General features: G+C 42.7%; 1 protein-coding gene across 2 annotated transcripts in view; it reads right to left on the reverse strand.

The window, feature by feature from the left end:
• Positions 1–454: 454 nt before the first annotated feature.
• Positions 455–25,772, reverse strand: part of KDM4A (lysine demethylase 4A) — a 29,661-nt gene continuing 4,343 nt past the window's right edge. For both annotated transcript variants that reach the window (XM_075424679.1, XM_075424680.1), the window contains exons 6-22: positions 25,488–25,537; positions 24,852–24,955; positions 23,636–23,773; positions 22,472–22,722; positions 21,508–21,698; positions 19,861–20,216; positions 17,942–18,062; positions 17,134–17,312; positions 14,676–14,880; positions 14,320–14,396; positions 13,528–13,583; positions 8,561–8,669; positions 7,380–7,568; positions 6,515–6,685; positions 5,900–6,019; positions 5,190–5,282; positions 455–4,126 (exon numbers count right to left, since the gene is read on the reverse strand). In XM_075424679.1, coding sequence (XP_075280794.1) covers positions 3,986–4,126; positions 5,190–5,282; positions 5,900–6,019; positions 6,515–6,685; positions 7,380–7,568; positions 8,561–8,669; positions 13,528–13,583; positions 14,320–14,396; positions 14,676–14,880; positions 17,134–17,312; positions 17,942–18,062; positions 19,861–20,216; positions 21,508–21,698; positions 22,472–22,722; positions 23,636–23,773; positions 24,852–24,955; positions 25,488–25,537 — 2,551 coding nt within the window. In that variant the 3' untranslated portion in view covers positions 455–3,985. The remainder of the gene's footprint in view (positions 4,127–5,189; positions 5,283–5,899; positions 6,020–6,514; positions 6,686–7,379; positions 7,569–8,560; positions 8,670–13,527; positions 13,584–14,319; positions 14,397–14,675; positions 14,881–17,133; positions 17,313–17,941; positions 18,063–19,860; positions 20,217–21,507; positions 21,699–22,471; positions 22,723–23,635; positions 23,774–24,851; positions 24,956–25,487; positions 25,538–25,772) is intronic.

Below are 25,772 nucleotides of genomic sequence, written 5' to 3' on the forward strand. Positions count from 1 at the left end.
AGTAACAAAAATCCCTGAGCTAAGGCAGAAGACTCTCCTTTCCCTGCCTGCCAGTTCAGCAAGTCTTAACCAGCACTGTGAAATTCAAGAGTCAACACTGAAGTGAAGAACAGAGCTGTTTGACTCTGCACCCAGGTAAGATTTTCTGATGACTCCTCTTCTGGCACTGCCACTCTCGGCTACAGAGGGAACCTCGGGCAGCTCAGCTCTTACTGCAGATGCCTCAGGTCTGTACCTCAGTGAGGAGGGACGACTCTGTTCTAGCTGAACAGCAATGCTGGACAAAGTCCTTAAATGATGGGACTCTGTTTAGTGTCTCTGAAAGACACCTGAGAACTCACTGGATAAGCATTAAGGGGATGAGCATTAGAAAGCAATAACGCTAATGGAAACATTAGAAGCATGATGAGAATTTCCAAGTTACATTGCTTTAGTTCTTAAATTAGTCTACAGATTGTCCATTTTGAAATTAGATTTATTACTTGATCAAATTGAAAACAACATACAGGCTACCAGAGTCTTGATTTCATCCCATGTTTGCATTAAAAAAACAAGCACAACTGCAGACATGTCAGACAACAGGAGCCCAGTTAGAGAATGGAAGAACAGAGATGCATGGAAGCCTTCAGATACGTAGCTACACTCCTCGAACAGTGCAGAATCCATTCAATCCAACTCAAAACGCCCAGGAAGAGAAAGAAGGAGCAAGGAGAATGGGTCCTACTACTGACGGCACTGTCTCTGGTCATCTGAGGGGTCTGCTGATGGAGAAAGGTCTCCTAGAAGTCCAGCCGCAGGCAGAAACATCACTGCAATCAGGTGCTTTACAAAGAATGCAGTCACCTTTTTAAACCTTATAAAAAGTAATCACTGGCTTGCCAACCTCATCCTGAATTAAGGGCAAGCCACTATACTAAAAATGCTTTTTATGGGTCCAACCTGAACCAGTCACAAATGGAAGCTTCATGAAAGAGAAGTGAGGAGGTCTACTGCCTGCAGCATCCCATGCAACGGACCCAACGACGGGCCACCAGAGCTCCCGTGGGGCATACGGAGCATGACTTCCTGCTGAACACATTCAGGAAGCATCTGCCTAGCTGACACTCCGGCAGCACTTTGCCCTCACTGGAATGATGCTGTAACAGGGACAAATACACTTGCAAAAACAAACCACTGGAGAAAATAATTATCAGTCAAGATCAAAGTACAGGTAACGGAAAGCATATGTACCTTTGAGACAGCTGCTCTGTAAAGAGCTTTTATTGCTACCTGTCATACTTCAAGGTATAAACCCAATTGCTTTTGCAAAATCAAATAACATAGACCCCTCAAACATCAGGGTCACCAATTTTAAGCTCACGGAGGAAAGCCAAAATGCAGTTCAATCACTGCAGCAGGTAAAGTATGCTCACGTTTGAACGATGCAGCACAAGAACTGACAGGAACGTTGGGAAGGCCCTTTGTCTCAAGAGTGCAGGATGGCGGCGGTTTCCAACACAGTGCAGCCAACTGACAAGAGCAAATCTGGGGCCCGCAGAAAACGCAGCATAACAAAGCTCCTCTTCCAGAACAAATACCAGGCATAGGAGCTCTTGGAAGTCACTCAAGACTGTTAGAGGTGGGTGGCAAAACCTGCTGCACTTGAACAACAGCACTTGAAACAAATCCAGCCGTTTCATACTATGTCATCATTTCAGGATCCAGCTGTTGAGCCAGGTGTTTGCACCACAGGTAGCACATGGCACCTAAAAGGTGCATTGAAGTTATATGGCAGTTTGGGAAGAAAGCCTGAATACAGGCACCTTTTCTCTGGCGGGAGAATGGCAGATGATATGAAAAGTACGTTTTTCAGTGATATACAGGTACTGTTCAGCCTATGAGAAGTTAATACCAAATCTTAAGATACGCTGACAGAACAGAGGCAAGTTTGTTAAGGCCCTGCCAGCTCTTCTCCGTGTTTGCTCACAGCATGTCCCTTCAGAGAGGCCTACATGCAAGCTAAGACTTCAAAGTGCAATTTCATTCCCATTGCCTAGACCAGAGTAACTGCAGCTACTAGACTCTGGTCCTAACAGACCCTAGTTTTATCAAGCCAACTATCCCATCCATCAGAAAGAGGTTTAATACCCTGAGACCAGGAGTTTTGGACATGGGAAAAAGAAAAAAACCCACAATGGAAAGCCACTATCTCCTTTCAGAATCTGTTTAAGCCTTCCAATACTGATGAACGAGGTATTCCACCACAGAAATGGAACAGTGTACCTCTATGCAAAACAGTGTTTGTGCAAATATTTGCTACTCATATCAGCCTCCTGACCCTATTAAAATGTAGGGATAAGTAAGATTTTCTTTATAAAAGTTGTAGTTTATTTCTTTTCTGATCAAGAGTTGTATCACTACACAATACTACATTTTTATTGCTAATCACAAATTGATGCACCGGGGTTTCAGAAGAGTTTGGTTTATAGCGTTTCTATGTAACAAAAGGAAAAAAGTTACAAATCCAAACTTTGCAGACACATTGCCACGTCCCTATAGAAGCAGGGATGCATTAGGTCTGTTTCACTAGAAAATTCTCCTATTGAACTGTTTCTGGAGAACATGTAACCATCATTTTCTCCAGCAGGAAAAGTCACCCCATCATTCCATGCAAAAAGGTGGCCAATCTGCTCCATGGCCTAACATCCCTTTCCTACAGAATGGGAAAGGAACATGTATTTACATGGCTCCTACTGTGGTGTGTTAACGCTTAAATTACTAGAAGCAAGTTGGCACATCTTCCTGGTACACCTACTACCCAGCTTAACTCAGATTCCTATTGCTGGAGTAGCAAATTCTCTCCAACACAGCTGAGACGTGCCCTACTAATACTCCATAAAAAATGCTGCAGTAACCTTTGCCAGACAGCAACACAGCAGCACTCCTGCTTTGGAAGAGCATTGCACAGCCTTTCAGTAATACATACAGTTCAGTGCATGCTTTATCTGTCTCAGACCCAATATTGTAAGCGAAAGCCTGCGGCCACACGACAGACAGTGCTGCCACAGAAGAGGTACTGCACTGCTTCAGGCACCGCTGCCCTGTCATCCCCAACACTGTGATGCTTGAATTCCAAGAAGGGAGAGCGAGGACTCTGTCCCTTTGGTCATTATTGCCTTAGAGGGAGCTGAAACTCAAAAGAAACTCTTTGGGAGCTGAATGTCCATTGAGAGCTGAATGCCTATTCTTGTTAGAAGGCTGCACTGCGCAGGGCTCCAGACAGATTTTGTTGATTCTGAGGCACATACTATTACAGTTAAACTTATGATTAAGTAAGTCAAAACGAGTATCAGAACAAAAATATTAAATGGAAGGTTAAATAACTTGTCCTATAGGATTCAATTTCACATTTCACCTGTTCACACAAGCACCTCCTGTCTGCTTGGATCTGAACAGCCTACAGCTCAACCCTCACAAAGGAGGTGCTGAGAAACAAGAGACTGAAGCTGCTTGCGACAAGAAGATGGATATAAATATAAAAAGAGGTTCCATTTCAAGCACCAGTAATACTGCCTGCTCAAGCCCAGGTGTGCTCACAAGGGAGACTCCCAAAATCAGGAACATTATTCAATTAAAACAACAGATCGTACTATTCTGCAGCTGCCAAGACTCCTGGCTACAACTCCCAAAAGAGTTTGCCACCTGTCAAAATTGTCTCTAACAAAAAAGCAAGACTGCTCGACGAGATGAAAGCAACACCCCCAAGCTGGCTTATTCAGTAAGGACCCAACTTCAGGAATCTGCAGGCATCAGCTTCAGCAAATGGGATCTGTTTCACTATCCAACAGCTGCCTTTCAGCTACTGCAGAGCATCAGCTTTTTTAACTTCCTTAAGAAACAAAACAAAAAAACCCTGGATTTGAAGCATCCAAATATGGCCTGTTGTACTGGAGCATTTAAATCCTTGGGGGAGGTGGGCATCTTCTTCCTCTGCCACAGGCAGTGCTTACTCCATGATGGCTCGGTACAACGCAGGTTCAATGTAATCTTCCCGGTAGCGAGAATTGATCACCCTTTGTCTCTTCCTCTCTTGCCTGACCTCCTTCTCTGCAAAGATCTCCGTGAAGCGCATATCTGAAGCTATTGACTGAAAGGAAAAGCACAATTAGTCACTAGAACACAGATCAAATCCCTGCCTCCACATCCTCCTACTGCGTCTCAGAAAGAACCAAGTCAGGACACTGGGGAACATTCAGCCTTCTTCAAAAACTGACCGAACACAAGAAGAAAAATATATAAGAAACTGGATTTAGAAGTCTGGGGTTAAGTTTAAGTGAACTGTAATCAGAGATCTAAAGAACCACAGGTTTCAAATTTAACTGAGTAGCTAATTTCAGTTCACAGTCACTTTCTTAAAGGAATAAACACACTCATCTGTTGCAACTTTCAAGCAGTCTAGCACACTTTGTGCCTTATGGAGCAGGCATGTTTATACACCTGGTCACAGGACTCAGCTATCACACATTCTTTCTTCAACCTCTAACATCCTGTGTGCCTGCCAACAGGTTCTGCATTAGGGTGTGCATGATCATGCTGTAAAGCAGGACACCCTTAGCATGCTTTCCACAGCTATGTTTTTCATAGACAGAAGCATCAAGCAACAGAACAGGAACCCAAAGGTGCTGTGGGATCTCCATCCTTGGAGATTATAAAAACTTGACTGGAGAGAGCCCTGAGCAACCCTGCCTGACTTCAAAGCTACCTCTGCTTTCAACAGGTGACTGGAGCAGAGACCTGCAGAGGTCCTTTCCCACCTGAATTATCTTACAACTTCAAAAAATGTCCAGCTCTCCTGATGCCACTCTACTTGGAGCTTTTCAGAACAAAGGGTAAGTGAAGGAACTCGGCCATTCTTTGCAATGGGAATACACAATGAAAAACCTACAAATACAGGCACCAAAGGGTATCAACGTGTTGTCCCAACCAGTGACTCTCTGCTATAAACTCCTGCCTTTGCAGCAGGAGAAGTCAAGTCTCTCCAGAGTGAGACAGCACTTAGCTTTTGTAGCCATATGAACTACCAAGCTTCACAATCATTGAGCAGAGCATCAGATTGTAATCTTTTTCTGCCATGCATTCAGCTTTCTGTTCAAGGACAAGTTAAGTTAGAATGAGCTGCTTCAGTAGATGTTTGCACCCTGTTTACCTACCAGCCTTGACTTCACTCTTTTAGGAAGCTCCTCTTCAAGAGTATACACGTCATCCCTTTTCACCATCAGCTGTGACCCATCCTCAAATTCCACCTAGAAGAAACACAGAAGTCTCAGAAGTTCGAACACTCCCACTGCTACTTGCCTTCTCCTCCCCACAGGGGCCTGCCTCTCACGAAATGATCTTCTACCACTTGAATTTTATATGATACATACGCAGGTATGCACACTGCAACAGACTTTAACCAAAACCTCACCAATCCCATGACAGTAAAAATAGCCCAGCAAGTTCTGGGATATTCTTGTAACACCTGACATGACAATCTGGCTGGTCACTTTAATGTGGCCTGGACATTCGTCCTTTTGGAAGCATGCAAGGCATGGTGCACTCTCACTAAACAGAGAAAAGCAAAACCAAACTTATTTTAAGCAGTTTAAGCTCCAGGAACAGAGTCTGCTGAAGAACTGCAGACCAGCAATTTTTCAGAAGCTGACACTTTCAAGTTGGCAGCCAGATATAAACAGAGCCGCAATCAACCACTTTGCTCGTAACTCCAGCAACTGTTACCAGCACCTGGCATTGCTGACAACACTGAGTAACTTCCCCTGTAGCGTTTAAGTGTGACTCCCCTATAGCTCTGCTGGCTTTGAGAACAGCCCTGTTAACACAATCAGCTTGTTATGAATGACAAATTTTCAGACAACAATACCTGGTACATCTGGATGGCATGTGATGCGACAAACTTGGCTCCATAAACTTGTCCATCTGTCCATCTCACCTGCACAACTTCCCCTTCAGCAGGGGGACCTAACTGAAGACAGTCTCGACTCTAGAGTATAAAGGAGGAAGGTGGGAGAGACAAGAAGGATAAGCAGCCTCCTCATGTGAAGATTCAGCAAATCACAGAGGAATCCATCCCAGTCACACTGCACACCACCCCAACAATTACTCCATTTTAGGGACAGAGAACTAGGCTGAGAGACATCCATCTGTCATCTGTATTTAAATCCCAACAGTGAGCCCAACTTCAAAGTACTTCATGCAGGAATGGTATGCAAGCACCAGCAAGTTTTTCTTCAGACCTGCCACCGCTGAACAGCCACAGATGATTAGCTGCACTGCCTGTTTCACCTGTTCCTATGTGCCCTCAGTTAAGCCAGTCTTGTGTAACACCCCTGAGGCCATCCTGCAGCACACCTCAGTCACACCACGACCTAGGGCTGGAACAATTGCCAAATCCCCTGGTGTGCCTGCTCTGCAGTAGCAAGACTTGACTTGCATTATGTGCCCTCTACCGGGGCCAGACCCCCACTGCAGGACATACCACGATGTCCTCGGGATACAGGTTATCACTGAAGGAACCATCATCGAAGTTGACCTCGTAGAAAGTCTCCTTTGCAAGGCTGACCACTTCACATTGATAGAAGCGACCGTTCTTGTGCTTGCTGATGACTATCTGTCCAGGTGACAGATCCTGGAGTGCAGCCTTAGCTCGCTGAGAAGAGAAAAATCACTTTTTACACAATCACTTAATAAAGAATGTGTTGAGGACCACAGCTCTGGTCCTGGAACAGAAGAAAGCAAAATATTTTAGTTTAGGTGAGTAACTCTACTATAGACACCATCAGCAGCATTTTTAGAGAAGTTCTGCCTCTGGTATTTCAAATGCTTAAAGCTGACTCTGTTAGATGCTGCTGTCCTTAATTTACTTAGTAAATTAAGTTCTCATTCTTCAGACCAATGAAAGGCCTTTACAGTAAGAATTCTCTGATACACTGTTGTGGTTTTGATGGCTAAAAGGGGTAATGGGAACTTTATAAACTAATCACTTAAACATGAAATTCTATGATCACTCGTGCAGCCTGCTGGACTCCCAGCACTAACTCCTGCATATTAAATATCACAGCATAAACGCTACTATTACTCCTCAATACAACAGTCACAGGAGAGATGTAATCCTCTCAGTCCTTCTGGGCTGCAAACCAAAACACAATAAAGGACCTGACAAAGATCACTCCGAGCAGCAGCAAGGCTGAGATCAGAATCCAAGACCAACATCATTAGATTATACTGAAAATTCTAAAAGATCCAAGCCTTCAATGAAGTTTTAAAAGAATTACACAACCTAAAACTCTGCAGTCCCTCCAAGATACCGCAGTTCAAATCCTGGGAATTACACATCTACTCACCTCTGCCTGAGATGGAATCTTATGCCTGAAGCAGGTAATGAAGACAACAAATGGCCAGTCATCAGGCTGCATCATGACTCCTGCTGCTTGGGCACAGCTAACATGAAAGGATGTGGGACACCGACCATGTGAGCACTGCACACAGCAACCTGCAATTCTCTTTCTTCGTTTCTTGCAGAAGATGCATTTCTGTGGACAGGAAACTACAAGTTATTGGTTGGTACGAGCTTTTACGCCACACAATGGGCTAGTCTAAGTGTCTGATACTGTGCCATTCACTCTCTGTGACAGCACTGCTACTTTCTGATTAAAAAGAAGCAGAAGACTACCAGTTCTAGTTTATGACAAGGAAATAATTCATAAATTTAAAGTAACCCCATAGATGAAAAATATAAATTAAATATCTACCATCTCAACATGCGCAAAGCATGCGACCCAAGGATGCCAGCAGCAGGAGACCGTGGATTAAATCAGTCTACAATGGTCCAAAGTCAACAGGGACTTTCAGCACTTGGCTATTAAGTTACACAGAGATGAGCAACAAGACAAGAATAATGGGCAAAGACCAGAGACCAAAAAAACCACCCCAATCCCCACAGAAGTAACAGTGAAAATTGTATCGCTACCACCAGTGACCCAATGACACTTGGATTAGGACTGATGGGCTGTTGTAAGGAAGGAATGTTATCTGTAATGTGTTAGCATATGCAAAGTAGTTAAAAATCACTTCCACCCACAACACTGAGCTGTGAGAAGAGTTAAGTACAGTTGCTTTCTTGCTTAAGACATTCACCCATTAAACAAATGCCTTGCATATCCTGAAGCACCTCGGGGCTCAATAACTGTCAATAAAGCAAGTCAAATACTAGGGATTAGTAAAATAACAAACAAAACAAATACCACCATTACACCACTGTATAAATGTAATTGGCCACATACTGAAAATTGTGTCTCCCTTGCTGGCTCCTCAACGGAGTAAGCATATACTAGAACAGGGAAAGGTTCAAAAAAATGGCAACAGAGACAAGTGACATTTTCCACACAAAGGACAGAGTAGATTAAATTCTTCAGTCTGGAGAGGAGATGACTTGGGGTTGGAGGGATAAGCAAAGTCTCCCAGATTCTGAATGGACTGCAGAAATACTTTGAAACCTCACCAGTAAAGCACAGGTGATCCTTACCAGTCTGAAACGTTGCAGGGGGATTTTGCCAACATCTACGGGACTCCGCTCTGCAATGTTCACGAATTTTGCCTCCAGTACAGCTACAGCACACATCACATGAACCCACCTGTCAGGACAGAAGAGGGAAGAAAGAAATTATCCATCAGGCCAACAGAGAATGCTTTGGAGTTTAAGTAAATACAATTCTGTTGAAGTTTGCCATATAAACCATGTGTCCGAGAATCAGCAGTGTAATCTTCCTTCCTACTACTAGTAACCCAGTATATGTGGGGCAAAACCAAGACTTCTTCATACTTCCAATCTACTACCAACAGGCTTAACAGGAGAGCAATTTAGTGTGGCTTCTGTTGGTTGCATACCCGCATTACAAAAGCCCGCCTGGTGAGTTTATTCCTTCACAAACCTGTCCCCCACAGCAAATGCTCAGTCACTACTGAACTACTTTTGAGATCATGACCAAGAGGCTGAGGCTCCACATGACGTCAGAAAATTTTTGGAGGCCAAGTTTCAGCCACTCCATGGTGCTACAAAGTCTGTCCCACTGCTATTTTGCATCAAGCAAGTTCAGACGATCCAGCACACCAAAGGACACAGGACAGGCAGTTGTAGGCAGTGTACTTGCTGCACAGGTATCCTGATGTGGGAGAATAGTGGAAGAATGGTAAGGAGGACCATAAACAGGCTGAAGTGACTTGCAGCTGAGGTGCAGAATAACACATGTATCATACTAATGGTCATTTCATCTTGTGTGTTTCACAAGCAGAACATCTGTGTTTAGACAGCTCAGGCCTGTGATACACTCAGAGGCAGCCTGTCCAACATGCTTGAGATCCCCGCCTGGCTGTGGGAAAGATCAAAGCGCGGTGCTAAACCATGCCTACATTAATCCCTCCTACATATACATGAAAACAGCAGGTTCGGCAATCCTCTAGCGTGGACCGAGCTCCACAGTGCCCGCATTCCTGCTTGCGTGCCTCTGCCTGGGTGCTGCTTCAGAGATCCCCCGCTTCGCAAGGTAACGAAAATAAATTTACTGTTTTCATTTCATCTGTGGTTTTGTGGTTGTTCCCGTGTCCTGCCTGTGCTGGCACACACATTTGGTGTAGTCAGCAGGATCCAGGAACAAGCATGCCTTGGCTGGCAAAAAAGTCAGGGACTGGGGAGGTCACAACAGTGACTCCCCGTATTCCAGGATGGGCCAGTACTGAGCACTGGACCCCTGCGGCCACCTTCCTGGCTACACTGGCTCTGCTGGAACCACGGCCTGCAATAAATGATGGGACAGTGATTACTGCCCAGACAATTGAAACGGCTACACGTGGATTGCCATGGAAAGCAGCATAGGATTCTTACCGCAAGTGAGCAGGAAGATTGGGATGGTTATTAGTTGCTGGTCTTAGAGCTCTGGACCGTGAAGTTGTTGCATTACAGAGTAACATGGGAGAATTGGAAAAGGAAGTTGGGACTTCACAAGATGAAAACGCAATTGCGCAAGTAGTAATTACTACTCAGGCAGAGCAGTGCCACGGGTTGCAAGATACTGTAGAATGGTTGATAGAGTATATTGCTAATAGATGGGGTGGGGGGGCACGGGGGAGTGAGTGAGCAGCTGGCTGGTGCTTAGTTGCCAGCCAGTTTAAACCAAGACAGTCCTTTTTGGTGCCCAGCATGGGGCATGAAGGGTTCAAGATAACAACAGGTTTGACTGGAATGTGTTACACCAAATTTATAGTTGCTACTGCTGTTTAGCTATTAAGCAGCAGGCTTCTGTGCTTGCCCTGGGGCTTGCTTGCCTTACTGTATGTTAAGAGTCCTGCTTTTTGCCTTCGCTGCTTGCTGTACCGCTTATCATCCTACTCTGCTGTGCCTGGAAACATTTCAATAACAGCAATGGCTCATGCGTTGATTACGGGATTCAATCCGGACAGGGCAGCAGTAACAAGAAGCATCAAAATGCAGCTTCGGTATTGATGAGTTGGCTGGACAAACAGCTGAAACCTTAAATGGTCATTTCTGCTTCAGGACCTCACAATTAGGATTTGCTATTCGATCTGTAACTGTCTTGCATGGATTCCCAAAGTGGGATGCTGTTGTGCTGCCCATGTCTACTAAGGAGGAAACTGTAAACCAGTATCATATTCCAGCAGTAGAGGAGGAAATTACTCAAACCATTCAGGCACTTCAAGTGGGAATCGTTAAGTAAACCATGACTGTTTTTACCAATCTGATTTGGCCTGTTTGAGAACCAGATGGCACATGGAGAATGACTGTAGATTATAGACAATTGAATAAAGTCACTCCTCCACACTTGCAGTTACGGTACCAGACATGGTTACTCTTATGGAAGAAAAATCAGCAAAAATTTACAACCCTGGAAGGTGGTGATAGGTCTTGCTAATGCTTTCTTTCTGATAGCCATTACATATTTATAAAGTATGTGCACCTAATTGTACTATTTGTATGCAGCTACATTTAAGGACATTATACAGGCCACGTGAAAGATAAAACGGGGTCAATGGGTCTTGAATACCTGGCAGGTCGATTGCATGGGCCCCCTGCCCCCGTCCAGGGGCTGGTGATATGTATTCACTGCTGCGGATACAGTGTCAGGACTGTTTCACAATTCAAGCACTAGAACAACTCACTCATCAATACCGACCTCCTCATGAAATACAAAGTGACCAAGGAACACACTTTAGTGGACATAGTGTCCAAGACTTGGCGCAAGGCCTAGGGACAGATTGGATATTCCACACTGCCTACCAAGCTAATGGCTTGACTGAAAGAATGAACAAGATGTTGAAGGAACAATTAAAAAAGCTAACTGGTACTAAAACTTCTTAACATTGGAGTTCACATCTTACTAAAGGAGTTTTTTTTGCTAAACAGCCAGAATACTCATACACCCCATGGTCATATTACAACACCTTCAGTACAAACATGGTGAGGATTGAAATTCTTCCAGATGGTATCTCTCCCAAAATAACTACAGGGGAAGTGGAATTGTTTACACCAATGGATTGAGTGGTGAGACCGCAACCTATTCGTATAGACGTGACTATTCATATCATAACCCCTGAGAAGGCCATATGGTTCTCTACCCCAACTTCTGCTCTTATTTTACATCCTTTGTTGATAACAGATTTTCAAGTTCTTGTATTTCTGGTATTTTTGATGAATACCTGTGCCTTATGTAGAAGAGATAGCACTGGAATGGTGTTATTGGTGTCACAAACCCAATGTTGAATTGAAGTTTAATCTGAAAGAGCGTAAACCATAGGTTTCCACTCTGCGTTGGCAATTACGCCACATCAGCTTTTCAAACCTGGAGTGATATTAGCTGAAGGAGCTGGAGCTACACCATATGTATTAGTGGAAGGAGATGATACTCCAGTTTTCCTCCCTTATCACAGGTTGGCTTGTCATGCTTTGTAGTCTCGTACTACAGGCACATGCCCTGGATACATTTCTGCAAGATCAACATAAATAGTTGGATGTGGTTGGCTTCTACTGTAACTAATTCATATGCCTTTTGTACTAAGAGAGGATTAACAGCTGCAGATCTTTTGACAACGTGTTTCATGGGCGTGCCAACCCCAGGAGCTGTATTAAGAATTATACTACGCTAAGTGCTTTTGATATTAATGTTCCTCATTGCTATTTTTTCCCCAAGTAGGTAACAATCGTATGCCAATGAACATTACAAAATCGATTGGCACTGGACTGTTTCCTTCTACAACACCATACACGCTGCTCCGATTTTGAAGGCATGGGTTGCTTCAAAATAACTGATGAATCAGCCAGTGTACAGGCCAACATTCAACATCTCCAGCACTTAACGCATCCAATGTAACAATCTGCTGGCAGCGCCTGGCTGGCTGAGCGATTTAATTCTCTGACAGGATGAATGGGACACCTGATTCAAAGCATTATTGTAGAGATACATTTATTCCTTATTCTATATGTGTTTATTGCGTGCCTCTAAATTATGCTGCACTACACCCCACAAGCTCAAACAGACACCTCCAGCTTTGCCAGCCCCAGCAGAAGTGGTCTCTTGAGCGAGGGGGTGGAATGTGGGAAAATAACAGAAGAATGGCAAGGAGGACTGCAAACACGCTGAAGTGACTTGCAGCTGGGGTGTAGAATAACACATACTAATGGTCACTTAGTCTTGTGTGCTTCACAAGCAGAACATCTGTGTTTAGATAGCACAGGCCTGTGATACATTCAGAGGCAGCCTATCCAACATGCTTGAGCTCCCTGCCTGGCTGTGGTAAAGACCAAAGCACAGTGCTAAACCACACCTACATGAATCCCTGATATACACAGGCAAAAACCAGCAGGTTCGGCGATCGTCTAGCGTGGACCAAGATGCACAGTGCCTGCATTCCCGCTTGGGTGTCTCTGCCTGGGTGTCTCTGCCGTGGCACTGCTTCAGGGATCCCCAGGTTCGCGAGGTAACAAAAATAAATTTTCTGCTTGCATTTCATCTGTGGTTTTGTGGTTGTTCCTGTGTCCTGCCTGTGTCAGCTCATATGCCCAAATTTCAGTATGTTGTGCTACTTAAAGGTACGGTTGTCCTCTGCCTCCATCGCCACCATACATTACACAGAGAAATCAAAATCCTCTGTGAGAAGGTACTAAGAGATGTTACCTCATCAGGAACCTTATTTTTATGTGGTACATTATAGCTCTGCACACTATTCCTCTGCACTATAAAATGCCAAGCAATTCACAGCTGCTATCAACAGAGTAAAAGTGAGGCATTATCTGAAGAGATGACAACTGCTGCATGTGAACACAACGAATACACTTTACCATAGCTCCCCAGGAACACAAAGTGTGAAAGGTGTTGTTGGTCACGCCGTTACACCAAATGCAGGCACTGGCCTTACTATCTTACCCTCAGCTTCTCAGGAATTGAGCTTCTCCCTTAAGATCAAAAAAGCTGGAACACTCACTTGTCATCATTGGCTCTCTGCAGCGCTCCTCCTCGTAACGAACACAAACAGCAGTCCTGGCACAAGGAAGAAAGCATTAGCTGAAAAAGCGAAGTCCGGAGCAGTGAACTTGCTTCAGAACTTCCTCCTCAAAACTCATGTCCAGAGGAATAAAACAGTTTCACTGTCAGAAGAGAGCTAACTCAGCCCCTTAGCTCTCAAAAGCTGCTGCCCTTGGGGCAACAAATACAGACTCCAGGTCTGCTGAAGGCAAGCAGACCTGTCACTGAAGACTTGTTCAACTTGTTTGTTAGGGGTTCCTTTTACAACTGCAATACCCTATATCCTTTGAGGATGTGTAAAAGAATCTGGAACAAACACGAGCAAATACAATTCAAAAGGTTGCCTCGTTCTGCTGATCTACAGCCTACATAGCCTTCTGAGGAATTTCTTCTTGCCTTCTTCACATGTGCACACCTCTCTAGTTACTAACAGAAGTTACCTTCTGTTTTAGAAATACCATAAATTAAGGCAGACAATGGAGCTACTCCCACACTCCTATAGAACACCATCTCTATCACTCATGTGAGCTCAGCAGCTTTGCACTAGTTAAAAGGATTATATAACTATGGTTAGAAAGCGCCAAATACAACAGCCTGGCTTCTAAACATTCTTTAAATTGCCTTATCTTCACAGGAGAGAATAAAAAAAAGCCCAAAAAACCAAACCAACAAAACACTATGGAAATGAACTTTGTAGCAAGTTCCCAGATGTACCAGACTCCATCTGTGAGACTCTTATGAGAAACTTTACCTCTTCTAAGGCATTTTCTGTACACCTGGAGCACATCCAGTCTTCAGTGGCCTTGTCAGGGGACACACCATAACAACCTAGAACAGACACATCTCACTTAAGATCTTACCTAAACTCAGACCCATTCCTCTAGGGCCCAGAAGTAAAGCAGGAATTAAAATCAACGAGCCTAAAGATGCTGCTGTATATTTCAAGTTATCCATGCAGCCAGTTCTGTACTTCAGTGGCCAGCACTCAAGCAAATACCGTTCAGATAAAGGCTGAACTACATTAAATAGACTGGTAGAGGCTTGCTACGGTGCACAGACCTACCACAGAGAACACCACAGTTTAGGACAAAGTCTAGATGCACTCACTTGCATGAACACAGACATGGCAGTTCTTGCAGGTGATGAGTACGCTGGTTCCATCTTCCTCTAAGTAAGGGGTTGAAAGATTGAGGTCGGTGCTGCAGCCAGTTGTAGTAAAGCACATCTCAGGAATGAGGGGTTTGGTTCGAATCTTCCCATCCACAGCAGCTGGAGTTACTCCAGAGTTTTGACTGTTGCCTCCACACTCTGCCTATAAGGGACAGATAGAAAATTTAATTTTTACAAGTAAAACCATCTCACATCATCTTTACTTACTCATTATTCCATACATAAATCCAGTTTAAAGAAAAAATGAAGGTGCTGAAAGATTAAAGAGTTAGTAGGTTAGGTGAAAATATGGTTAAGTTTATAAAATCCTCAGCTACTGCAGCTTCAGAATGAAATTATTTTCTAGCCAAATGGCTAAACATAAGGTCTGAACTGCATCCCTCTAACGAGCAACAAGATACACATCAAACTGCATCTCTTCTGACAGAAGAGCTGGAATGACCGAGCCCACCTTGTGCTCTGTGGGCAACACCTCTGCTGCATCCCCCCACCCCCTAACACAGGGGATCATCACACCGCCATCCTACACTGTACATTTATCTTACCTCAATGTGGGAGGATTATAATCACAGAAATAGTTACCTACTGAAATCCCCATTACTTTTTCCTAGGATAGTTCTGAACAAGTCTAGTGGGCTTTGAAACTAATTTGTTCCTGGGAAATAAGCAGACTAAAAACATAGTCTCCCAGTTAAAGCTCAGGAGACTTTCAGGCTAAGAATTTGTAATTTACTCATCTAAACCAATGTCAAACCAAACAGCAATTATATGTAAAGTTTAGAGAGATATGCTTCCATTCAAGTTACCCTTCTTAACAGCTAAACAGGAATGAATCTTTCTCTTTGAAGAAATGTTTCAAAGCATACTTTGTACCCCATAAGCCACCACAAAAGTAGCTTGCCTAATCTTTTGAAAATATTATAAGCAGAAATTGCAGTAGCAGAATGAAGCTGCACTGTCCCTCCTACTGTGCATCAAAAGGCAGGACAAAAAGTCCAGGTAAGCATCACAGTTGGAATAAAACTGACTTGTTTTCAGCAATTCCTGTTTATTCAGATGCTGTAAAACTTACTGATTTACACTGAATATTGCACGTCAAGCAAAAGACTAAATGACTGAGGGAAATCTGCACAGCAGCTGAAGAAAATCAGACTTTTTTTTCCAAGTAGCTAGATACTTTTCTTCTTCACTAAGGAAAAGTGAATATTTGTCTGGCATTTTGTGCCAATTTTTTATTTGAATGGGTAACTGAAATGAGTTTCCAGACTTGCAATAGACTTTCTGAAGTTGGAACAAAGATCCTAACCACAGCTCAAATCTTGGAAGAGTTTCTCCTTCGCTGTCTGCTGTACACAGACATTTGAAAACTTGTAGCTAGAGTTTTCTGCTTAACGGCATTTAGAACTCAAAAAAGAAGTTAACAGAATTTAAACTGTCCTCAAATTGTTAACTTTATACACTGTCAGGAGCAGAGAAATCCCCATGTACTATGCAGCTTCTATGTAGAATTTCCAGTCCTAACAAGAACCTACTCTCACGGAAAAATAGCAAGATCAAAATTAGGAACCGTATGCAGTATAAACCCTCAACAAAAATTTGAGGTCTTCATTTCCAAAACTGTGGTGAACGTGTTTCTAGTGCCATCATAACCATACCATTATCTCAAATGAATCAAACACACTTAGCATATGGGAAGCAGCAAACTGTAAGTTGCAGGTGGAACACACAATCAGACAACTATCCAAGCTACCCTGAATTTACTTATCTCAGGCACAGCAAAAGATTCAGAGTGGAATTCCTGCCTGGGCATTTAGTCAACACAACAACGGGATTCTGCAGCCCATCCCAATGGGCTATGCATTGTTACAGCCGCGCTTCATCACAGCATGTTTTCACACGCCATAGCTACTGTCAATACGGATATACTGCAAGAAGAGACAGCTTTCTATTTATGCCATCCACAAACACACCCCTAAAGCCTTTTAAGTAAAAGGTTTTCTTCCTTGCCAGCTCCCCAAAGACCACATGCTATGAGTGGACTTGAAGTGCTTTTTAAGAACGTGAAGAAGTGAAGGTGTCAGTCTGGAAAGGACAAATGGGATCTTAGCTCCAGCAACATTCAAGCTCCGTTCTGCAGTTCTAGCAAAAGCCACAGGACACAAAAGCTTCTGCCGAACAGCGGAGCAAGCCCATAGGAACCCACATGCAGCTCATCACAGGTGTGGTGAGGTTGACCCAACTGCACTCTCCCGGAACGATTCCTTGGGAAGGCTGCAACACTGACACAGCTTTTGTTAACTGGCAATATGTAAACTGACATTTTTAAACCTATGTATCACAGCAGCAACCTATTAATGTATCTCTATGGTAACATTTACAGACTTGGTCTACATACCTGGTATGTCTGGAAGAGCATACAAACAGCACAGTAAGGAGACTGCTGAGCCATGGTTCGATTGTATTCTTTTTCAGCCTCAAAATTTGGTGGCCGATTCTGCCACAGCTGGCTGAGTGGCTTGGCCCATGCTTCTGTCTCCTCAGCCTCTTCTTCAGGAGTCAGTTGCTCTGATGCCTCTGCGATAATAGATCATTAACTCAGTGATCACATGTTCTTTTATAGATACCCTTCTTGCAAATGAAATTAAGTAAGCCAAGAAGTTATGAACAGAGATGACAAAGACTGCCAGAAATCAAATTTACAGAAGAATGATGGGAGCCAGTAACTTGGTCTCCGTTTTAAGAGGCTTCTACCAATCAAGCAATTGTGCAGACACGAGATAGGCTTATTGGGTGAGAACAGCACCAGCTCCATATTACGTCACGACTAAGGCTGTCAGCCAAAGAATCTGGTGCTGGGCTTTTTAGGGTGATTTTTTGTTTGTTTGTTTTTTAATCATGAATAGTTATATCAATTACTGCAATTCTCTAAGGCAGATGCAATTATGCAACAGTCTCTGGTGTGGCTTAATTTTCCTTTCACAGCTGTGATTTTCCTGAGAATGGAACAGGAAAGAAAGAAGACACAATTCAAGAGAAGTTTAATGATGCAAGCACAAAAAAATGAGATAAGCACCTTGTCTAGGACGCAGCAGTGTCACTTGCTGACTCCTGTTTATCACCACTTACTCAATGGAATATCCCACCTTGCCCCCAGAAGCTGAGACCCTCTCTACAGTTGGACAAGGAGCACAAGGCATACTTACCGTCATCACTAATGCAGTCTTTAACCAAGAGCGGGTGGTGGCGTGGGAGCTTGCTCAACGGCTGGCGACGGCCCTTGGACTTCTTACTCTCCTTCATTGATCTTATGTACTCCTTTGCTACCTGGACAAGGAGAAGCAATTCAGCCATCAATTAGCACGTGCTGTTTTGACATTATTTTCAAATGAATTTATTTTCAGCTTAAAGTAACCTCCACAAAATGCACATATGCTTCCAAGATTTTATTTCTAAAAAACTAACTTCAGCTCTAAACTAGCTAAGTTTTTGAAAGAACATCTTGCAGCACTTTTGCTAGGGAAAACCAGATAGAGCTGTACGAGCTCTTTTGAGCCATTAGAATAGAGACTAATCACAGGTCTCAGTGTAGCTTTTCATGCAAGTCTGTTTATATAAGAATTGTGTAAAAGACAGAAACACAGAAATACAAGTTGAATGGTTCAACATAGAAGAGCTACGATAAGAAATCTCATGCATTCTGGAGAACCCTCAGTTTGTACCTCAACTTAAAAATTCCAAATTTAAAAATAAAAAATAATAAAATGAAACTGCAGAGTTCACTGTCATCTCAAACTAACAGCCTGATTTTAAATGAAGGAAAATTTCATTCTCTCTGCTTATTATTTGCATTGATGTCTTTCCAGACAGACTGGAAGAAGGACACTACAACAATGGTTATTTCATCTTCCCTTAGCCTTATGTAAAAACAAGTGACACACTGATAAAACTACTACTAGCCTGACAAGCAAGGCAATACAGGCAATCATTTTAATAGCCCAGGAAGTTTCTCTGTAGATAAGAACTCCCCTTTTACCTTTTTTTTTTTTTTTTGCATTTGTTATTCCTCTAGGAGCAGAAGCAATCTTAGATTAAATGTATCTTACATCTTTTCAAAATTCTTCTTTTCATAAAAGAAGCAAGAACAGAGCATAACAATCATTATCTCTGATTTCCTACTTGGAGTTGGATACAAGACTTCCAAGAAACAGAAATGCTTTTATTCAAATAGAAATTAGCATTCCCAGTTACCACCTGATGGCAGATTTGTTTTGAAATACACCATACTGGGGAAAATGATCTATATCCATTCAAAATTTCACCTTTTCCCTGTATGGAGCATGCAACGGAGACATCAGTATCAGCAACAGAACTTCTTTAGTTTAAATATCTACGAGAACTCTTTCTCAGTTTCAGCTTAATTATCAACAGATTTGCCCATTTGCTGTTCCGTTTCTGTGATTCCTGAATTTCGAAGACATACTCATTATTTGCCTCCCATTCTCTAAACATAGATTTAAAGAGGGAAACAAAGTAATTTGAAAAGACATCCCCAGATAAGATTTTAACTATTACAGACTTCTCTTGGATTGTCTAACAAAACATTGGCAGTTCTTAAACACTCAGATTTACATTCTCCCAAACAACAACTATTGTTCCACCATTTCTTTTTTTAAAAGGGACACATAGATGTACACGTGTAAGTGATTTTATATTCAAAAAACCCTCAAACATATTAATGTGCTTGTACTAAAGGCTGGATTGAACTAGATTCATTTTAGGTACTAATAGCTGTCCATTACTACAAAAGGACCTGAATCAGCCTGTAACACTACCAAGTCAAAACCACCAAGCTATCTCTTCCCTTAAAGTACTTAAATAATTTAGAGAAGTTCTCAAAACAAGGGATCTCCATATTTTCTAGAAGCGGTAAAAGACGTTCATCTTAATTCTTGTTTGTTTAGCAAAACCCATAGGCATTAAAAAACACATTAACAATGAAGTAACCTGTTATGCAAACCACAGTGGAACGAAGACGTAATTTGCACAGATACGAAGTTTTGTCACAGGAAATCACGACCATGTAACACAGCCCTCAAGCTTTCAGTACTCCTGACACTCATACCTCTGCCAGTTCTTGTTCATTCACACTGGCGGTGGCACTGGCTTTCTTTCCTGAAGTCTGTTCACTGTCAGATCCGCTGGCATCCCCTTTAGCATAACTGTGGACTGTAAGCACCCCAGCTGGCCCAGGAAGAGTTTGTTTTGCCAACGGATCAGTCGATTCAGAGTCAGAACCACCAGAACACGCAGGTGAGCTGGGCTGAACGCTGGAAGTTGCACCCTGCTTCGAAGTCATCAAAACAGAACTGGAATTTGAAGCATGTGAAATGGAGAGATCCAACGCAGCTGCTTCTTGCTCTTCTTCTTCCTCAAGCTTCACTGTTTTCAGTTCTTCAAATTTGGCTGAGTCCACACGATCTAGAAGAAAGGATATACTGACTCTTTCTAAAGTCTGGGCAGCAGAGAGAACATTTGTGCAACCATTTGCACAAAGGCAAACAGGAAAGCAAACTTCTACACACAAAAAAGTGACATTAAGTCATATAAAGAGTAGATAATTAATTCACACACCTATAAAATCATGGGTAGCTTAGAGAGAGAGAGACAATAAAAGCATCTGTTAATTGCCTCTTCCAGTACAAGGACTAGCGTATATCAAACAAAACTAGCAGAGAGTGAGTTCAAAATAAACTGAGATGATCCTTTTACAGAGTGTAGCTAAACAGCCCAACTCCCACCCACTGCTGCTGTGGGTAAGAGGTTGCATCAGTTCATGGGAGACTTAACAGAAGAAAAATAAAAACCCACAAACCAATAGAAGACTATTAAATACAAGTTGCAAGGGGCTGGAAAACAGAATCCTAGAGGGAGGCATCAAGTATTCTTGCCCAGTTCTTAAGTTGTTCCAGTGGCTCCTTGGTTCTTCCTTAAGAGCAAGGATAACTGACCCATTACAAGCCACATTAATTTTCCTCCAGCCTATTGATTACAAAATTACAATTAAAACATCTATACAGCATACCAGACCCACAATACCAGGAAGTATGCGTATGTTTTACTACACAATTTCTGTAAACAGGTCACATGACACAACAGGGATACAGAGGACCTTAGACTACTGAGGCATCCAACACATCTCTGTATGCATACAGACAAAATAAAAACAAAAATCAAAGGCTAGAAACACCATCTTCTTAAAAAAGTCTCATGCAATACCTCCTGCTCCTTCTAATTCATCCAAAAGGCAACATCCCTGTGACCTACCTGGTCAGTCAGTCATTGGAGTAGCTGTAAGATGGTCGCCTGTACCTCTGCTCTCCCCCAGCATTGTTTTTATATAATTCTCACTGGGGAGCTATCCACAGATAGGCCACAAAAGCTAACAACTGAAGCTGTGGTTATTTCATTTACTCAAACCAGTGGCAGAACTGTCAAACAAACTTAACTACAGAGCACAACCTAAAATTGTTCTAGATGCACCCTCTGGTCTTGAAAAAATCAAATGATAACATCTCAAGTCTCATGACAACAAATTTCTGAAGTGCTCACCATGACTCTGATAAACTAGTGTCTGCTTTTTTGCACGTGACAACATCCTACTGACTAGCATCATATGAGAGAGTGCCCCAGATTCAGCTCTAGCAGCTTCTCTCCCTGAAGAATACTACCGTGTCCTCTCATACCAGGATGAAGCTTGACACACAGTTACCTGGAAGTTTGGGCCCCTGTTCGCCTTGCTGCACAAGTTCACTTGTAGGTCTCTCACGTGGCTCTGCCACTTCTGCTCCATACTGCGCAGAGCTCAGCTCCTCCTTGGGGAAGGCCTCGCTCTCACTCACCTCCTGAGGCACTTCCAGGCAGACCCTGTGCCTTTTTGTTCCTATGCGATGCTTGGGGATGCTGCAGAAGACAAATCCGTATGTCAGGTTACCAAACACGTAAGCGTGTTGTATTTGTGCCCGGATGCACAAAATGCAGCCTGGTTTGGATCAGTGTTTTATGAGACAGCATCTGGCAAGCCAAACAGTTTCCAAATTATTCTGAAGTGTTTTCTTTGCCTTTACAGAAGCAAGAGTCAGTAATCCTTAGGGATGACTCCTCACATCTGTTAGTCACGTATTAGGCAGCTATGTTCTAGCCAGGCATGCTTTACCTTAAACAAACAAACAAAATAAGTCCCAAACAGAACCCAAACCAACCACCACTAACAAAATCACTACCAAAGACAACTTTAGGAATAGTAGCTGATGCTGTCTGAAACAAATTTAACTGCGAAATGTAAGCCGATTAGCCTGTCCACCTTCAGTGACCAGGAACTGCTCACTGATGTCACAGCTTGCAGCACTGACACTACTGGAATTTGCTAGTAAGTACTGTCCTGGGATCCCAATACAGCCCCTTTTTCTTCTGGCCTCCCAATGTACAGTGCACACTTCCAATCCAGGCTTTGGATGCCTGTCCAAAGGTGAAGAACTACCTTCCAAGCTGGTGCATCTCCTGTCTACCACAGGCCATCATCAGTGTGGACTCAAACAGTGAAAAAAAATTAAGAGTAAACCCTATTCCCATGAAAACAGATTACTGCTAACTGTGACTGCTGTTGTTCTATCAGAATGGCAAACATTCAGTTGCAGCTGGGTCCATTTTCTAACAATCCAGTAGAAAAGCACTACCTTTTTGTCTCATCCCCATCCACCTCCTCTTTACATGTCTCTCCTGTTTCCATTTCCTCTGCACACTGTTTCCCATTCTTGACTCTTTGCATGAGATCCCCTTTAAGGAACTCTGCTGCCTCTGGGGTTGGAAGAGCGTGGTCAATGACAGTCACGTCCTTCCCAGCTTTCCAAAGCTTGTAACGATCTGGCTGGTACTTCCTCACAAACACATCCATGGAGATCTTCACCATGTCCTTCCGACACGAGCACTGAAGTCACAAAAAAATACTCAAGTAAGGCCACATACTCGACAATTCTACTCTGCATTCCTGTACCACTCTGCTTTCAGGAGTTTAACTGAGGAAAAAACATCCCACAGTTACACATAATTGAGCCTCAGAACTCTCAAGACTCTTTCCCAAGAAATCAAAAGGGCATATATTAAGTTACTATAAACCAGTCAGAAAAGTCAGCAAAAACGACGAAACATAAAACCAGATGTTATCACAACAACTAAGAAAGAAAACTCACCAGCCTATTTACAGAGTTGCTGGTAGAAGCTGACCATTTTAAAAAGCTCTTATATAAAAACAGTCAGCAAAACCAGACACTATGATGAGGAAGTTGGAGCCATACAAATGTGGGCCTACCCAGAGCCGCAGAGGCTCCCTTCATCCGGACATGGTTACAGTGAGTGCTTCAAAGCATTCACTTCAATATAACTTTTGAAAATATAATCCACGTTTGTAAGGCACCTCTACAGGGACATAACACTATCCAGTTTAAAGGTTCAACCAAGATACTTACTTTCATAAGTGACTTACGTTACCAAAGTCATACTTCCAGGCTAAAGGGTCAATAAATAATGGTTAAAATATCAGACAAAATACTGGGGAGTCCTGACCACAAAGCATACCCTTTCATCTTTGGAAAGTCAACCAGTCCCCCGCTTTTCTTTGAAGCTTCACTCGACCTACACACAGCTAAAAACCATGTTGTATGCTACCCATAGTCGAAACAAGCATGTCAAGCAGGAGGCTGACTGGACATTGTTACTGTATAAAAAAGCAAACATCACATCTTAAATGGACAAAGCACTGAATTCACTCCCTTAGAACACTGTGGGCATCAGGCCTGCATTCAGGTTACTTGTATGCAATAGGATGGCAACAGACCACTTACCAATACAGACTGCTTCCCATACTCGATCCACCGAAGAGTAGCAAAGTTGGTAGATTCAGCACAGTTAAAACCATGATTAAAGCCAGCATGATAGCTATAAGGAAAGGTTATCATGAACTCTCCAGCCTCCTGTGTCACCTAGCAGACAATCGAGACATCACATCGTTATTCACAACTTCCGAGTCTACTTGGTGGGTCTGAACGAAAGGAGCTCCCGCACCCCTCCTGCAGCCTATCCAAAAGCCCCACCCACGGATGGTGGTGGGAGTTACTTGCTGTAATGGATAGACTCCATACTTTTCTTCACTATTCTCCTACTTGTGTTAAGTACCTGTTTACTGGGAAGCAACACTCAACAGTTTTACTAAAACACACACAAGTGGTCAAAGTAGCACAGAAGTGGTTATACATATGAAATTCTCTATGACAAGCTATCTGAAGGTCATAAAGACACTCCTCTGTATCAGCTGCAGGTTTGGCTGAACAGCATCTAAGGCCAAGTAAAATAACTATCTATGTGCAACTTGGAAATTTACTACTGTTTTCTTTTGCTGTTCATATAGCAAAAGTATGACCCTCAGTCAGTCTTCCACTGCTGCTCCAGCATTTCCCCCTGACTAACAAAGGTTCATGACAACAAAACCCCTCAGCTGCCCACGCAGATGTGACAGTACTTCTGAATAAGGACTCAAAGGCTACATCTTCAATGTGTGTGTGTGTGGAGGGCAGGTGGCGGGTTCTCACCTGTGAAAGTAAGGAAGTCTACACAGTTCTTAATGCAATGGAAAAAAAAATAATAGGCAACAAGCCATATTGTCTATTGAGGAAGCAGATCACAACAAACAAAATTAGCAGGGGACAAGTCTGAAGCAAAAAAAGAATAGTCTCTTTTCACTGAATACGCCGCTAAGCAGTAAAGTTAATCTAACACATCCTGTTGTGTATAGTTGTGAATTTAACAAAAAAAAAAAAAAAAAAAAAAAAATCACAGAAGACAAAAATCTTTGTACTTAACAGTCCTTGACTCATTTTTCTGTCTCAAACTTTCAGACTCCAACTGCTGAATAAACGGAGCTACAGTGGGAAAGGATTGCCTTATACCCTCCCTGTTCCTGTTTTCCTCTCTAAGCATCTGCTAGTGGCTGCTGTTAGAGACAAGACAGGGCTGCATGAACCTCTTGACTGAGCTGGTAGAACCAGAATTACTTTTCTACACCTTATCAAATGGGATTCCGTATTTCTTCAGAATAGATGGAGAGATGAGGGTCATCTTGTGACGGAGAAACGCTTCACAGCTTTGGGCACTTCCTGGAAAGAAACCTGTTTAAAATAAGGGCAAGAAGAGATGTTACCATTCTGCCATGAACTAAATTAATTTTTCAGTAATTTTTAGGAAAAGTTGCTGTCTAAACAGCATTTCTCCCTAGGCCTACAAGTATGGACTACCTTATTTGAGGTTTACTAGCTTGCATTATGAAGAAAAACAGCAACTCCTGGAGATTTATCTTTAACAGATGCCAGTTTGAAAGAGTACGAGAAAGACAGCACATAGAAGGATCTTGGCTTGGCTATAACCTTCCAGTTCTAATAATCAACAGTTGAGGATTTTCTCACTAAAGGTTAGACAGACCACAACTGCATTATTTGTACTGTGACATTTCTCTTGTGTGTATACTATAAACGAACACTCAGAAGTAATATCATCTATATTCTAAAACGCAAACTGTCAGCTCAGTTACGTCAGCCTGTGCTCTTACAAATGTTACAGGCATGTTGTACTCAAAGAGCTGAACCCCGCTGCGGCTGTCCATCCCACCTTCTGCAAAAGGCAGGACACGAATTGCTCAATTACCTTTTGCAAGTCTCTCCAGTCGCTTCCCATGCTCTGGAGGGATAGAGTACCTGTAGCCATGAGAACAAGTCTGTTAAGTTCATGACAAGACATGACAAAATCTCAAAACTTGACTGGAAATCAGAAACATCCATCAAAGCATGAATAAAAAAATACACAAAAAAAAATCAAATCCTCCATCTCTACACCGTCTCTTTCAAGGTTTGATGACAAAAACCCAAAAATCTTTATCAAGGACTTTTACCTCTCTACCCCAAGAAAAAATCAAGAACCATAAGCTGACCA

This window comes from Opisthocomus hoazin, chromosome 6 (assembly GCF_030867145.1).
Source record: "Opisthocomus hoazin isolate bOpiHoa1 chromosome 6, bOpiHoa1.hap1, whole genome shotgun sequence".
Lineage (NCBI taxonomy): Eukaryota > Metazoa > Chordata > Aves > Opisthocomiformes > Opisthocomidae > Opisthocomus > Opisthocomus hoazin.